This window comes from Chionomys nivalis, chromosome X, assembly GCF_950005125.1.
Source record: "Chionomys nivalis chromosome X, mChiNiv1.1, whole genome shotgun sequence".
NCBI classification, from domain to species: domain Eukaryota; kingdom Metazoa; phylum Chordata; class Mammalia; order Rodentia; family Cricetidae; genus Chionomys; species Chionomys nivalis.
Genome location: NC_080112.1, coordinates 116,767,092 through 116,783,210, shown reverse-complemented (window position 1 = coordinate 116,783,210; position 16,119 = coordinate 116,767,092). Strand labels below are relative to the sequence as shown.

General features: G+C 43.6%; 1 protein-coding gene across 2 annotated transcripts; it reads left to right on the top strand.

Moving 5' to 3' along the window:
• The first annotated feature begins 113 nt into the window (after positions 1-113).
• Positions 114-15,801, top strand: Atp1b4 (ATPase Na+/K+ transporting family member beta 4). 2 transcript variants are annotated; one of them, XM_057760178.1, is made up of 8 exons: positions 114-232; positions 4,221-4,473; positions 7,014-7,142; positions 7,413-7,517; positions 10,905-11,101; positions 12,277-12,333; positions 14,511-14,606; positions 15,297-15,801. In XM_057760178.1, the coding sequence occupies exons 1-8, from the start codon at positions 170-172 to the stop codon at positions 15,456-15,458; spliced, it is 1,062 nt and encodes a 353-aa protein (XP_057616161.1). In that variant the 5' UTR covers positions 114-169; the 3' UTR covers positions 15,459-15,801. The 2 variants fall into 2 exon arrangements, with proteins under 2 accessions (XP_057616161.1, XP_057616160.1); XM_057760177.1 differs by having other exon boundaries at positions 4,221-4,485.
• Positions 15,802-16,119: the final 318 nt, after the last annotated feature.

Genomic DNA, 16,119 nt, shown 5'->3' with positions numbered 1-16,119 from the left:
GAGAGGAGCATGTTAGATTATTTTGGGGAAGGGCTCGTGCCAGCAAGGTTCACTTTTAGTAGGCGCCAAGTGTCCTCAGCAACCAGTGTCTCCTGTACCAGCAGAAGCTCCAGAACTCCGATCTACTCGCCTGCCTCTGCACTGCAGCATCTTGGCCCGCTGAACAGCCATGAGAAGGCAGCTCCGCTCCAGAAGGGCTCCGGCCTTCCCTTATGGTTATCGCTACAGACTTGTGAGTCTCGGGGAGCTGAATATTTTGCTGCCCGTTTTTAATTGGTTGGGTTGGGTGCTGTGTAGACCTTGGATTATGGCTGTCTTGCCTTGGAATAAAGAGGAATAAATAAAGTTTAGGAAAGCCCAGACTTCGCAGGAAAGTGACTCCCAGCATCCCAGGCACCCTAAACTGCCGAATGGAAGGAGGGTTCACCTCTTTGTGGGGGAACAGAGATAAAGGAGTGTGAAGATACCAGGGAATAAGCTTTATCTTAGGAATCTAGAATATGAACAGACCTTTGCAGATGGGAGCAGAGGTTTCACTGCAAGAAATTTGGCCAGGAGAAAAGGGGAAAAGAGGCACTCCCTGGCCAGCTGTTCCAGCTCCTTTGGGTGGTGGCTTTTAGGAACCAGCTGCTCTTTTTCTAAGGCAGAAATTCAAACTATAGCTAAAAAACACAGGTTCCTTGATAGGAACCAGAAGGAAGCCTCGCCATCCTTTCCTCAGCACGGCTTGCTATGCTGAAGGAGGCTACTGGTGATAGCCGCCTTCGGAAGGTAGCAGGGTGCCAAATTGACTTGCAAGTTGGTGGGGACCCCAACATGAGAATGTGTATATTGTTTGTAACTTGTGCTCTTTCCACTGTGTTTCTTGTATCCAATCTCTGGACGCTCCAGCTCACCATCACCCATTTCATCACCCTGTCCGTCACCTCGCCTCATCACACACATCCGTACACACTGGTGCACATGTGCCTGCACACACGTCACCGCTTACTCTCAGGTTCTTTACAAATGCATTTGGTCCAAACGTGCCTTTACATTTACTTTGCTCTAAGCCATAAGTACGTGTGTGTATGTACAACACTCTCAGGAGGGGTATTCTGAAATGCAAGAAGGTTATTAGATGAACCCCAAAGAAAGCAAAGCATAAAGCATTTTTCTTTGTTTATGGCCACTTATGTACCTAAGAAATTAAGGGAGAATTTTCAAGAGCGAGAAAAAAAAAAAAAAAAAAAACACAATTCTTCTAATCTCATGTCAACCACTAAGGGAATTTCTTATCACTCTGATGTAGAATCTTTGTTTTAATACCTGAAGTTCCTCCCTCTTAAGACCAGTCAGTCTATGGAGTATATATAGCTGTACATTACTTGGTTTCTTTTCTATGCTGAATTGCTAAAATTGTTGTACTTAATTTGAACTATTAGCCCAGAAGTTTGAATTTTAAGTGCCACAAGGGATCTTGCTCATTATAATATCTGATCAAGTTAAAATAAATCATTTGATATAATTGTATGTGTAATTTTTTTTACTTTTAAATCAATCATCCATTCAGACGTTTGCATGATGTTACTCAGTGCAAGATCCAAATTTATCCTTTGGGTCATATTGCTTGTTTGTATATTTGTTCAGATGTTTATATATTTAGATTGCTCAAAATGGAGCTACCTCCTGTCCTTCAGGTTTCCCTTTTAGGGAAACATGAGGGCCCCAGCACACGCCCACTACCATATCTGAGCATGCTCACACTCCCTATCACATGAGGGTGGTGCCACTTTAGGAAACTGACAGAAACAGAACCTTGGAGATGAAGTCCTCATCACCAAAACATTTCCTACTGGAGCATGTTAAATAATTGCATGAAAGCTCATTTTCCGAAGGCTTTCGTTAACAAGGAGCCTTTGGGAAAAGCCTGTCTTGCACGCTGTGACATTTCCCTATCCCTGGAAGCAGAGAAGAGGAAAAAAGATATTTTGGTTGCTGAAATAAAACTCAGGTGGTAGGAATCCATGAGGGGAAAATAAGCTCCAAGAAGATTAATTCTTCCTTGGAGGATAAGACTTTAATGACAGCCATTTTAATAAGATTATGTGAAGCACATATCTACAAATAAAATAAGGCCGTGCCCATGGCCAGCTGCTTCCTTTGCAGAGCAGAGGTGGTAGGGCAGGCACAGGCAATAAAAGAAAGTTGTTCCAGAAATATAAAAGGATTTGAAACCCTTCCTGATGAAATGTCACATCTTAAATTCTGTGAGAATTTGGTGCATGGGCTTTCTAGGGATCATAGTGACTAGCCAGTCTAGTCTGTATAACTTCTGAGGTTAAGGATGACAAACTGTGAGAACCTTCTCCAGAGTCCAGGCGGGAGCCCTGAGAGTATCCACTGAGTACCTTGCTGTGAGCTTCACACTGTGAATAGACCACAAAATGGTAGGAAATATGGACCTTCCGCCTGTGAGTCCAAAGCCTGATTTGGGAGATAAGCATGAACATAAGTTCACACACAAGTGAACCATTTAAGAACGTGCATCAGTTCATTTAGCAGTGAATGATAGGCAAGGTTGATTTTCCTAAGCCATATACTATGAATCCCTACATGTCGGGAACACAGACTCTAAGACATTATCATGTTCATAAATCTGCTAAGCCACTTCTAGCCACTTGTGTTCAGTGTGATGGAGGAGAAACTGTGCAGAGTATCAAGAGACACAAGTTCCGAGACTGTCAACTCTGTCATGGATTTGCTGTGTGGCTTTGGCCAGATCCTCTCCCCTCTCTGGAGCTCATTTGGACAATCCTAATTTGGAAGCCCCCGTAAGTTCTGATATGGTATGTGATGTGGAGCTGTGCGTTTGAACAAATTCAAGGGTGCTCGTACTCAAGAGCTAGCGAGCTCTGGGCAGGCTAAATGCAGAGGGCAGAGATCGGGCCTTCTGTAACACTGTCACTGTTTCGGAACAATCCAGTTTGCTCAACTCTCTGCTCAAGGCAGCATGGGTAGCTGAGTGCCCTCTAAGTGGCCTTTGAGGAATCGGGCAGAAAGGGGGCAGCACCGAGCCCATGGCTTCTAGCATTTGACACATCCAACCCCAACAGGTGCACCAGCTCTGACACTCTTCAGACTTGGATGGCACAGAGAAGGGAGGGTGGCCTGATTTTTTGCTCGTGCAGTAAGCCTTGGCAAACTCCCAAAGAGCAAGGATACAAGCCTCCAGCCTTTACGTTGGAGGCATGGGAAATACCACTGGCGATGTCTGGGGTTTTCTTTTTCTTTCTTTCTTTATCTCTTTCTGGTTTGTTTCACATCTCAAGTACTGGCTGGAATCAATGGACAAACAGATGCTGAGTACTTACTTTCTGCCCAACTTTTGATTTTACATTTTTATTTAATTTTTAAAATTAAAACATAACTACATCTTTTCCCAACTCCCTTTCCTCCCTCCAACCTCACCTATTTACCGGCTCCCTTTTTAGGCCCTTTCAAATTCATGGCCTCTCTCTTACTTTAACTTGCTCAGTCTGTTTAGTGTTAACGTATATGTGTGTGGATATGCCCAAGTTTTTAACTAAGCTACAGAGGAAAACAAAGGAAGTATATGTTGGGATCTCATCTCTCAGGGGGTCTGTCTGTCTAGCTTAAGACAGGAAGCAGGAAATGAGTCCTTGTTTGTGTCGGGAAGGCTGTGGAAGTTTTGAGGAGGGGTACGGCAGTTGGCTTCTCCTCTTGATATCTGTCTGAGCCTATTTTTAGACACAACTTAGGATGGTGAGGTCAAGCAGCTGAAAGTGTACAGAGCATTAGCACAAAGCTGACTTGGGCTGGGAAGTTGCCATCATAGGCATAAATGTCCAAGACTGCTCAGTCCTTCAGTGTGAGCTCAGCTCAGTCTTGATAAGTCAAAGTTCAGTGGAAGGCCAAGACTCGGGACAGAGCAGTGACATGAAATATCATAGAGAAAGAACCTGAATACCTGACGCTAAAAGGTAAATTTAGCACCACTGTGGAAATAACAGGGCTTCAATACGGACTATAGAAAGAATGCTTCCTCCAAAAGAGTCGAGAAGGAAAATCACCTCTTGCAACAATGGGTATTTTTCTGGGGATGTGGAAATTTGAAACACCTCCAAATAGTGAGTGTTTTCCATTTACTTTTGGCTGGTGGGCTTTGCCATTGGGCTTGTGTTGCTCACAGAGAGCTTCTCATTTTGTCACTACTCCAGGATGACCAGGATGAAGTAAATCAGAACTACTTAGCAGATGAGGAGGAGGAAGCCGAAGAAGAGGCTCAGGTGATGATGGCTCCTGGTCTGGAGGAAGAAGAAGAAGAGGAGGAGGAGGAAGGAAAAGAGGAGGAGGAAGAAAGGGAGGAAGAAGGTCAGGGTCAGCTGACAGGCAATGCCTGGAGGCGGAAATTGCAGACCGTGACTGAATACCTGTGGGACCCGGAGAAAAGGATGTCTCTGGCACGAACAGGTCAGAGTCGGAGTAAGTCCAATTCATCCCAATGCCCCAGTCTGGTGTCCTTGGCTTTTGATGTGGTATCCAGAGCTCCTCGGCTGTCCAATCGACGGGTTTGTTACAGACTTCTCCTAACATTTCACAGAAAGACCAGTGACATCCTTGAACTGAGGACAGATCAGCTGCATCAGAAAAGCCACTAAATAGACGAACAAGAGTGAATGTGTGACTGAAATCTACTAGTCTCAATATGCAATACAAAATAACACTGAGGACGAGTTGACAAAGCATGGGATTGTGTGTGTGTGTGTGTCCCCCAGGCCTGTCACTTTCTATGCATGTGACTGAGTACACACTTAGCCAAATGGGAAGGTGGGGGATTCTGCGTTGCCTCTCCATCAGAATCAAGGAGTGACTAGCATTTGTCCAGTATAGGATGAAAACCATAAGATTGAAAGGAATATGTAGAAGACTGTGTCTAGGCTATGAGAACAAGCTCCTGCTAACCCGACCACGGCTTTAGAAAGTCTTATCGGTTCACTTACCAGTGTCTGAGAAGGAGAGCCCTGAAGCTTGTCCAGACCCCAGCTTCTGAGTGCTTTATGCCTCCATGGTACATACAGAAGAGCTGCTTTTAAAGAGATCATTGCTAGGGAATAAGGTTGAGCTTCCTTGTTCATGGATCATTGATAGAATTTCATATCTTAGCCCTTTCACTTTAGATCACAAATTATCCAGGACTCGACTCCCAGGAGTACTTAAACGTACTTCGTAAACTATTGCTGCAGAGCTTTCTCCTCAAAAGATTTTGTGGGTAGGAAAATTCATACTTGCCACATTCTGCACAGCCCAGAAGAAAAGAAAGCAGCTGCTGGTTAATCCATAAGAGGAACTAGAAAAACACAGTGGGCATCATGGATGAAGTAGTAGTCCTCTGCTGCCAAGTCTCGAGGTTGTTGAAGTCAGTGGCCCTTCCTCCCAAAGGCCCTTTTGGCCAAGATTCATGTGTTTTATAGCCAATGTTGCTAATTCAGCTCCGTTTGCATGAAGTAGCCACCTCTATTTCCTGAAATTAGGAAGAGCAGGTGTGAGGCTCCAAACAACGCCCATCTCTCTTTGCTCCTGCTCAGTTCCCAGCCCCACCCCGGCCCAACCCTGGAACTGTAACTAATGTATCATCTAAGGGACATTCCAATGTCCTGGAAGCTACAGACAAATGCTAGTCACTCCTTGGAGCTCCAGAGGGGGTCCAACTCTTTCTTCCTCGCCTGAAGAGGACTGGAAAAACTGGCGTGATGGATTACTACAGTCACTCTCTCTCTCTTTCCCCTTCTCCCCCAATTTTATTTAGTTCGTGGTTCAATTTTCAAAATTAACATTTGAACTTCTTTTGGGGTACACTGGAGTTGTATGGTTTATCCCAGTTTCTGGTTCATGATTCAGTTCAAACCTTTAGTTCCAGTATCATTGGCACATCTATGAGTGAAGGCAAATACACTTGCCTGAGAGGTCCCAAGGAAGGCTAAAAGATCTCTGGGCATCTAGATCATGCTCATTTTCCTTACCCTGCTATATAGTCCTGGAACAGACATAATCCTAATACAACACAGAGAAGGGCAATTCATATAATCATGCATCTGAGCTTATAGCAATAATAACAATATTAATAATAGCAATAATGATGGATGCCATTTATAGAGCACTTAGGATCTGCCAGGCAATGTGCCATGGTGTTGACATGCATTATTTAATGTTTATTTAATATATCAAGTACTACGCTTCTGTCCTTGTTACCAGATGAGGACACTAAGGCCCAGAGTGGCAAACCTCAGATCCAAGATGAAACAGACAGAAATGGTAGAATCAGGATAAGATTATGAAAAGACTGAATTTGGGATACTGTCAGGGATACAGATGAATATATGTTGTAGATTCTACAACTTTCCCAAGTTCACATACAGCAGATATCAGTGATTCAGTACTGTTTTCTCCTACTGTCTTCCTCATGCTTCATTAGTGTTCTTTTCGGAAAGAAGAGCAACTTGAACTTTGCTAAGGATGAATAAGATTTTAAATGAGTCGTCAAGGATAAGCCTTGATTAGAAGTAAGTCCAGTGGAAATGAGTCAAAGCTTTGAATTCTAGATCATGTGAAAAGAAAGGCTGTTTTTCAATCCCTTGCAAATATCTATAATCACGTTGCTAGGTCTCTTTAGGATACCTGCCATAATGAAGAACAAATACTCTGTATTCAGGACATCATCCATGGCCTAGAAGACTCTCAAGCAATGTCCCCTCTGCTCTCTGTTGAAGCCCACTCCCTATAATCTTGCTTGTAGTCCTCATGTGCCCGGCAAGACGCTTCTCTGAAGATACTCTAAAGGGAAAGTACTTTCAAACCCCTGACACAATCAATCTTCACCAGTTCCAGATTGACAAAGTCCAATAAGAAAGGATATCCTGAATCTGCCTGAGTTGATTTTGGTTCATGAGTCCAGCGGGGAGGTGGGGCTTGTTGGCAAGCACTGACTACTGTCATCTTCAATTGCTCTACAGGTCTGATTTTAGTCATTTACTTCTTCTTCTATGCCTCCCTGGCTGCTGTGATCACGCTATTCCTGTACATGCTGTTCCTAGCCATCAGTCCCTACATGCCAACCTTCACCGAGCAGGTGAAACCTCCCGGTGAGTGTGCCCAAATGCCCTGCATTGTCAGAGCTCTCTGCAAAAATCTGCTTGCACAGCATGTTCAGCCTCAATTAACTTGGGTTCTTCCCGGTAATGACTTAGAGATTCAATTATTAAAAGGAAAAGTGAAATGGTACTTGGCAAATTATGGTCCTTTTCATTTTGATTGCTGTGGGGGGTGGCAGGGAGGGAAGTGTCATGGGAATCTGTATAGAAAAAAAAATTCAAGAATGGGTTAATCTATCCAAGACCTGTTTTCATTGCCAGGAGTCATGATCAGACCCTTCGCTCATAGCCTTAACTTCAACTTCAACGTTTCCCAACCTGAAACTTGGCAGCATTATGTGGTCAGCCTGAATGGCTTTCTCCAGGGTAAGTTGCCCTGAGAAGTGAAAAGCTCTTCAGAAAAGTAGTCGGTGGCCCGGAAAGCTGATTTAGTCACTCCTACCCGCCATGGTCCTCTGCTGTTTCACATGCCTACTTGTACCCTTTATAATTTTTTTTTAATGCTCCGATTGTGTGTTGCCCGATGTGAGCTCTCTAAGGCACAGAACTTCTTTTCTCTTCATGAGCACACTGCACCACCTACTTAAATCCTGGGCACACCCAAGTGATTGGCTTCCTAAGTGATCTCTTCTAAATGATCAGTCTGGAGGGAGCTAATGGTGAGGAAAGGAGACTGTCCTCCGAGAGCTGCAAGATCCCCGCCTCCTTTACGTCCCTGGGGTAAGAGAAGTCTGGGATGAGCTATCTTGAAGAGGGAAAGTAAGTGTCTTCTTGTAACAGCAATTTATAAAAGAGTCAGAGGACTGAAGCTCTGCCTAGCACGTTGACCTCAAGTGTTTTGAGAATTCCTGTGTCTGTAATGTTCTCGAATGAATGGCTTTGTCTTTAACTCTGTGAACGCTAAGGTGGTAGTAGCTTGGAACCTTTAGGAGAGAGAGCAGCTCTCTGTTAGCCTGGGGTCTGCAACATCAACATCACACAGGTGTTGGTAGAATTTCAGACCATACCCCATAGCTCTTGAACTGGTCTTCATTTAAAATTTTTCTAGTGGCCGGGCGGTGGTTGTGCACACCTTTAATCCCAGCACTTGGGAGGCAGAGGCAGGCAGATCTCTGTGAGTTCGAGGCCAACCTGGTCTACGTGAGCTAGTTTCAGGACAGGCACCAAAGCTACAGAGAAACCTTGTCTCGAAAAAAAAAAATTCTGTTGATTTGTATGAACGTTTCAGTGTGAGAAATGTCATGATTCCTGACCATGCTGGTGCCATTTAAGCAGGAGTTAGAAGTTCAGCTTTGTATTAGTAATACTCACTACTGTTTGGGGTGAAACAGCTTCAGAGTCCGCACCTGTAGAACGACAGAGCTGGGTTCTTTCTGATCCATGGAGTTCTATTTTGGGCCACAAAAGTATTTTGGGCATCTTAGTCAGCATAGTGTCTTTCTTTAAAAATGCTTGTGAGCTATTTCAAGGACGCACATTGCCAGCATTTCTGCTGAGGAAATCCCTGCAATAAGATAGTAGATGGGGAAATACCAATTTTGACCCGATGGCTACGGCAGGGAACAACAAGAAGGCATTGGGTTACTTCTAAAGAGTCTATGGCATGTGACTGGGGAGATGGCTCAGCAGTTAAGCCCTTGCCCCTTGCCAAGCGAGCAAGAAGGCAAAAGTTCGGATCTCCAGAATCCCCATATGCTGTACGGCTATGGGAAAGAACCTGTAACTCCAGCCTCGGAAGGCAGAGCCACGCAAAGCTGACTAGTGAGATGAGCCATATTGTTGAATTCTGTGCTTGATTGGAACACCCTTGTCTCCATAAATAAGGTGGAAGAGCAATCCAGGAAGCATCCCAGCATCAATCTTGGGTCTCCATATGCACGTGCACATGGATGTACCCACACACATGCAACACACACCACGAATGCAATACATGCACATGAAAATAAGAAAAAAAAAAACCTAATAGATACGATGTCTTTCCCAAAAGGACCAGTATCTGAAATCCATATCCCAGAGCATCGGTTTCATCCCTATGAGTATGGGAATGGTGCAGTCAGTGCCACACCCGTGCCACATTTTTAACGGAACTACCTCAAGAAAAGTGCTGAGTCGTGTGAGTGCAGTTTCTATTTTAAAAGTTAGTGTTTGAGCATAGTTCTTATTCCTGAAAAAAAAAAAAGATTAAAACGAATCTTTGAATTAAATGTAGTTTTGTCAAAATAAGTTCTCTAGACTGGGAACATAGCTTAGTGGTAGAACATTTTCCTATTATGTTCAAGGCCCAGGACTGCAAGTAAGAGTTCCAATAGAGGAGGTAGATACAGAGACAAAGGGGGATCTATGTGTGAAAATATTATAATGAAACCTATTGTCGTTACTAACTTAATTGCAAGTCAACATTTAAAGTCAAGGAATTTTGAGAAATAAAATAATCAATTTAACGTCTCATTATATCCAAGTTACAACCTGTCTACTGTGGAGCCTGCGTTCCTTTCTAAGTTTTACCTCTGTTGGGTCAATCTTTTCCAAAAGACTGAACAGCTTCAGACATGACCGCATGTCTGGGTGCAAGAGGATTCACTGAACTCCGCCATCTAGGATGGTGCGTACATTTTCAAGGCCCAGTTTTATGGACTTCGAAGGCTCCAATAGTGAACGCGCAAATAGTTCCACTTCTCTCTCTGAGATAAGTAGCTGGGACAGACGCCCCGTTCTGTCTAATATAAAAGGACCAAAGTACCTCAGAGTTAGAGAAGCCTTCACTCCCTTACTCTCTTGCTGGGGACCCTGTAGCTGTCTTCAGTTTCTTTTCTTTCTTTTTTTCTTTTTTGTTTTTGTTTTTGTTTTTTTTTGTTTTGTTTTTCGAGACAGGGTTTCTCTGTGGTTTTGGAGCCTGTCCTGGCTGTCTTCAGTTTCTAGACTTCAATGTAAACCTCCCTTTTGCAGTGATGACTTGCCTCTTTAGAAGTTGAGGAGTCTTCTTGGTTTTTTTCCTCCTCTTCTCCCTCCTCTTCTCTCCTCTCCTTCTTTCATATCCCTCCAGTTCCTCTACCACAGTCATCTGTGCTTGCTCTCAAAGGGAGACATTTCCTAAGTTGAATTTAAGGACTTTTAGCCTAGAAACAGCCTCCTGACATATACTGTGCCTTGATATGATATAGCCCCTCTTACAAAATCTACTGATACAGGCCCGTTCCTCTCTCAGAATAGAAGGGACAGCCACTCCAACTTTGCTGTTTGCCATATCCAAACAGAAATAATGGGAAACGGAGAAAAGGTATAAAATGATCAATTTCTAACCCTGAGATGGACACTTGAAAGTTCTGAGGAAGTGAGAGGCAGCTGGACTGAGAGGCAAGCCGGCTTCCTTGAGCAGTGTTTCTCAACCTGTGGATCACAGCTCCCTTGAGTGTAGCATAGCAGATATCGTGTGTATCCGATATTCACGTCATGACTCACAACAGTAGCAGAACTACAGTCAGGAAGTAGAAATGAAAATAATTTGATGGGGGGGGTCAGCACAACATGAGGAGCTGGATTAAAGGGTCGCAGCATTGGGAAAGTTGAGAACCGCTGTGCTAGAGGGATGGCGCTGGGAATATCCCTTGGTACCTAATACCAGTCCCCAGGGATTGTGGTAGAACAAGAGGACTTCAGAAGGAGTACAGGAACTTAGAGGGAAACCACTGAAAGTGTGGGCTTCCCTTCTGGCACCTCTCTAACACGATCCCTTGCCACCCACATGTGTTCTAGGCTATAACGACAGTCTTCAAGAGGAAATGAATATAGATTGTCCTCCGGGACAGTTCTTCATCCAAGATGGAGATGAGGATGAGGACAAGAAGGCCTGCCAATTTAAGCGCTCCTTTCTGAAGAATTGCTCTGGGCTGGAGGACCCTACTTTTGGATACTCTACTGGGCAGCCTTGCATCCTCCTCAAGATGAACCGGGTATCTTAGCCCTTGGGGTCTGCTGTGTTAAGTGGATGCATGGATAGAGAGCATGGAAACCACATTTCTGCTGGACTCTGCATACTGCTACTCTGCATACTGCTACATACTGCAGCTTTGCCCATCTTTATCCACATCATCAAAACTGCAAACAGACGGACACATTGACCAATTAATTTTTTCCTGAACATTTCCTACACACCAACCTGCCCCTTGAGGGCCACTAGTTGAATGCAATAGAGTGTGTGTCTAATCCCAGCACTCAGAAGGCAGAGGCAGGAGGGTCTCAAAATTCAGGTCAGCCTCTGTCTCAAAAATGGAATGGAAGCCCAGAGATGGTTGGAACACAAGCAGGGTTGACACTGGGCGAAGATGGAGAGCGATTCTTATGTTTTTATAGCACTTAAAAATGCACTGTTCTGGGCTGGGGAGATGGCTCAGTGGTTGAGATTACTGGTTGCTCTTCTGAAGGACCTGCATTTGATTTTCAGCTTCCACATGGCACCTATCTCTAACTCCAGTCTCAGGGGATCTAACACTCTCTTCTGGCCTCTGCAGCCATCAGACATGTATATGGTGCACGCACATACATGCAGGCCAGTCACCCATACACATACAAATAAATTAATAATTAACTTTTTAAATACACCTTAAAAAAAAAAAACATGTCTTCCTTAGGGAGTGCCAGAACCTTTTTGTCAAATATAGTCTTATTGAAACTAGAAAGTTCTTTACATCATTTTGGTTATTTTTGCAGTAGTCTTTTATTCTATGGATGAACCTAATACACAAATATTTCAGGAAGCAAGCTGGGCTACTTAACTTTGAAGTTGTTTGTAACATTTCTAAAAAGGGGCATAGATGAAATTTAGGTGTGAGGAGTGATGAGCAAAGGCAGGGAGAAAAATCCCATTTTTACTGTGAAGTCTGTTTCTTAAAAAGTAAATAAATAGGCCGGGGTGGTGGTGGTAGATGCTTTTAATCCCATCAATTGGGAGGCAGAGATAGACAGATGTCTGTGAGTTTGTGAGTTCGAGGCCAGCCTAGTCTACAGAATGAGTTCTGAGACAGCCAGAGTTGTTACATAGAGAAACCCTGTCAAAAAAAAAGTAAATAAATAAATAAATATGAATATATGATTAAAGCAAGCACTGTTTTGTTTTGTTTTTCACTAGATTGTAGGCTTTCGTCCTGAGCTTGGAGACCCTGTGAAGGTAGCCTGCAAAGTTCAGGTAAATTCTCCTTTGAAGTAAGTATGGTTAGCACTTTTTGCTTCAGCTAAACAGAGATAGTTCTTCTGTTCCAAGGACTTCTACATGGGTGGTGAGTAGGAAAAGCATTAGTGTTTTTCAAAAATTTTCTTCCTTTTAATGTATTAAGGTCTTATTTCCAGAAAGCATTCAGTGTGTGTACGTATGTGTGTGCATGAGTGTGTGTGCGCGCGCGTGCATGCATGTGTGTGTGTGTGTGTGTGTGTCTGTGTGTGTGTGTGTGTGTGTGTGTGTGTGTGTTTTACACCTGTGAAAGCCAGAGGCTGACCCTCACCTTGGGGCCACAGCAGGGAACCAGACTGTGCTAAGACATTAATTGGTATTCTGTTTACACTCTTGCTTTTAGCTCTAATGGCTTGCTTCTTTGAACTAAACAAGCAGCTTTCATTAGAGTCATTAGTCCCTGATTTTAAAACTGAACTTCACATTTTACAGCAATGACCAGTGGCACTGGGTGTTGCAATAACAAACGACTACAAGGGAGGTATACACAGAGATCCATTAATATGCTAATTAACGGTCCTTCAAGGGACCATTAACTCCTATCTCATCTACGCCAGTTAGCTCCTTTGTAGGCAAAAGCCCTCAATCTTGGCATTGCTTCTTAAACATTGCTCTCTTCTGTTCAGTGACATCATCTGCATCCTTTAGCCTTGGATAGTTGCCCTGCAAACTTTGTGAAAATAGTCATTGTCAGAACTAGGAATAAAGCAGACAACTCTAGGCTTTATAGGGGCAGAACGGAAAACAGCAAAAAAGGCTCATTCAGCCACCCAGCCACATTCAGCAAATGTCTATCGATCACTTATTATATGCTAAGTGTTTAGCTAGCTGTTGGGGATGCCTAAGTAAACACAACTGAAATCAGGGCCAAGACATCTTAACAGGCAGAATGAAAGGTACCGTGGGGACACGGAAGAGAATGGCCAGTTCCACGTGGGAAGTGGTAATAAGGAAGATGAGCTTCCTGAGGTCGGGCCGTATTTGCCAGCTGAGCAAGGTGAGAAGAGACGAGCATTCCTTCTGTTCAGATGTATGTGTGTGTGCATAAAGTCACATGTGGGCTATGACTACAAACTAATGGAATTGATCCCACAGGCCATCATTAAAGATAAATTCATTCATTTTTGAATATGTGAATAAGTCATAAAGACCAACGCAGTCTAAAGTAACAGCAAGTGCTGTGCCACTGAGCCACATCCTAGCTCTTAATCTTAACACATTAATTGGGCCAGCTTCTATTTGCATTTCCCTAATGTAAGCTGTTCAATTTCAAAGTTATTATATACTGAACCTTACTTTAAAAAAAAATAGAAACATTAACAGTCAGTATACGTTTAAAAAAAATCACTAATGGTCAAATCCATACTCACTTGTAGCAATCAAGCAGGAGGAGGTAATAACCAAAATTGAAGTATAGGGTGCTCGGTTTGTACCAAAACCTGTTACAGCATACTGTAATATAGTATATTGACAGAAGTGATCCTATGGCTCCAATGAGTAAAGGACTAGGAGAGATAGACCCTTTGTCCATATGAGCCCCCACACTGCCCGCTTATAACAGCCATAGTTCATGGCACTCCATTACCTGGTGTCATGTCATTCAGGGTAGTCCTGTTTAATCATCCCCCTTATTTGTGTCCTCTTGCTTACTGTCGGAATTCTGTGCACAGTGATTAAGCGGTACAGAGAACGCGGACAGAAGCATGCGTTCACGTGAGCTAACTATAGACGGTGTGGCTATGCTTCAGTGTACCCAATGTGACTTCCAGCAGAACTGAACCTGCAATGGGAACTTAGGGAATGTTCCCTAATGCATACCTGCTTCAGTTGCAAAATCCAAGGCCGGTTAGCATACTGTGATTCTTTGGAGATAGGCTACAATCACAGGCTCTTCCTAGAAAAGTACCTTTGCTCTCAATCTTCCAGGTCTTCAATACGATTTTCTTTGAACTATAATACCAAGGCACAGTCACACCCTAGAAACACTTCTCTGAGCCCTACCCAATTCTGAGTTTAGGTTTGAAACAATAGGTTGAGAATCACAGAGTGACTTTACCTGAGCCACAATCCCTTTAGACTGGACTCTAACTCTCTCTGTAACCCAACATTTCACATTTATCTGCTTTTCCTTACAGAAAGGTGACGAAAATGACATTCGATCCATCAATTACTACCCAGAGTCGGCGTCTTTTGACCTCCGCTACTACCCTTACTATGGCAAACTGACTCACGTAAGCTGTATCCTTCTTTCCCCCTCTTTCATAACGGGCTCAGAGACAAAGGGAGAGCTGCCTGGGATTTGTGAAAATGAAGGAGCAGGTGGTAGTAACAGACAAGTGAGCTGTGGACTACAATAGGAGTGGGGGAGGGGACCCCATCCAAACTTTCTAACAACCACACATCCTTCCAGACCTGAAAGACTGTCATATATGGTCTTATCTAAGCACTTCAGTTTTCAGATGAGAAAATTGGAGCTCAGAATGCGGAAGGGATTACCCAAAGTCACACAGCTAATTACCAACCAAGCCAGGAGGAGACATTATTAACAGTGTGTTTAACATCCAAGTAATCACACATTCCTGTGGGCCAGTGCAGGCTTCCTCTCCACTATAGGATCTTGAGGTATACTAGCTCTCGTTTGATTTATGGTCTGATAGCCATAAAATCAAATCATTCTGAATCAGAATTGACTTCCCCCCAGAGGATAATCAGACAACTTGACACTGACTTATGAGAGAGCAGTGTAATTTCTCCAAAGCAGGGAAAGCATGTTGGTTGCTGTAATCACTTGTGACTTGGTATCATGATGTCTGCACAGTTCCCTTTGCCGAGGTTATCCTGCCTTGAGCCTCTGATCACCACCTCCCCAATCCTTGCTGCCACTTTGGTCCGTTTAGAATGTATTGTTCTTGCCCCTACAGGTTAACTACACCTCGCCCCTGGTTGCAATGCATTTTACAGATGTGGTGAAGAACCAAGTAGTGCCTGTACAGTGCCAGCTGAAGGGCAAAGGCATCATAAATGATGTCATCAACGATCGTTTTGTGGGGAGGATAATCTTCACCCTGAACATAGAAACCTAGGAACTCCTGGGGGTCACTCACACCGGTTCTGGTTTCATTTTGTGTTATCCCTGGTAGCACTTCGATTCCTTTTTCTTCAGTTAAGACACAGCCAGATGGACGCCTAAGACCAGATCATCTTTCCTTGCCTTTGACGTGTGTATGAAGTGATTTTGTGGGACCTGCTTGGTTTTTTTAAGGTTGTCTCTCCCGGTGACAGACTGTATTAATTTCCTCTCCTTCCCTTCAAATTCATACCTCTTGATAGAAGTCTCACGGTCTACAGCATCTGATAGCATTCATATTGTCAGAACAATGTCTATCATGTTTTCTGAAAATGTGCTGGTTTTAGAGGTGATATTATTCCCAGTCAGGTGGGTATTCTAACCCACCACGCACTCACCTTTAAAACTGCCTTCCAAGGTCTTTCCTCAGAAACTTTATAACACCAGACAAACCCAGACTATACAAAACTGAAAGCCGCTCTCCCTACAGAACTTTAGATAGGGGTAGGGAGCTTGAACATTTGGCTGTCTCCCATAGGTGATTTAATACTGATTCATGATTCCATTATTTTCCACCAGGACAGTAAGCAATGCTGGCAGGTTATTGATCTGGGATAGAGATGAAGACCTTCTGTGAGACTTTTTGTGGAGGGAAGTAGATCCTAGTGCAACCAGGG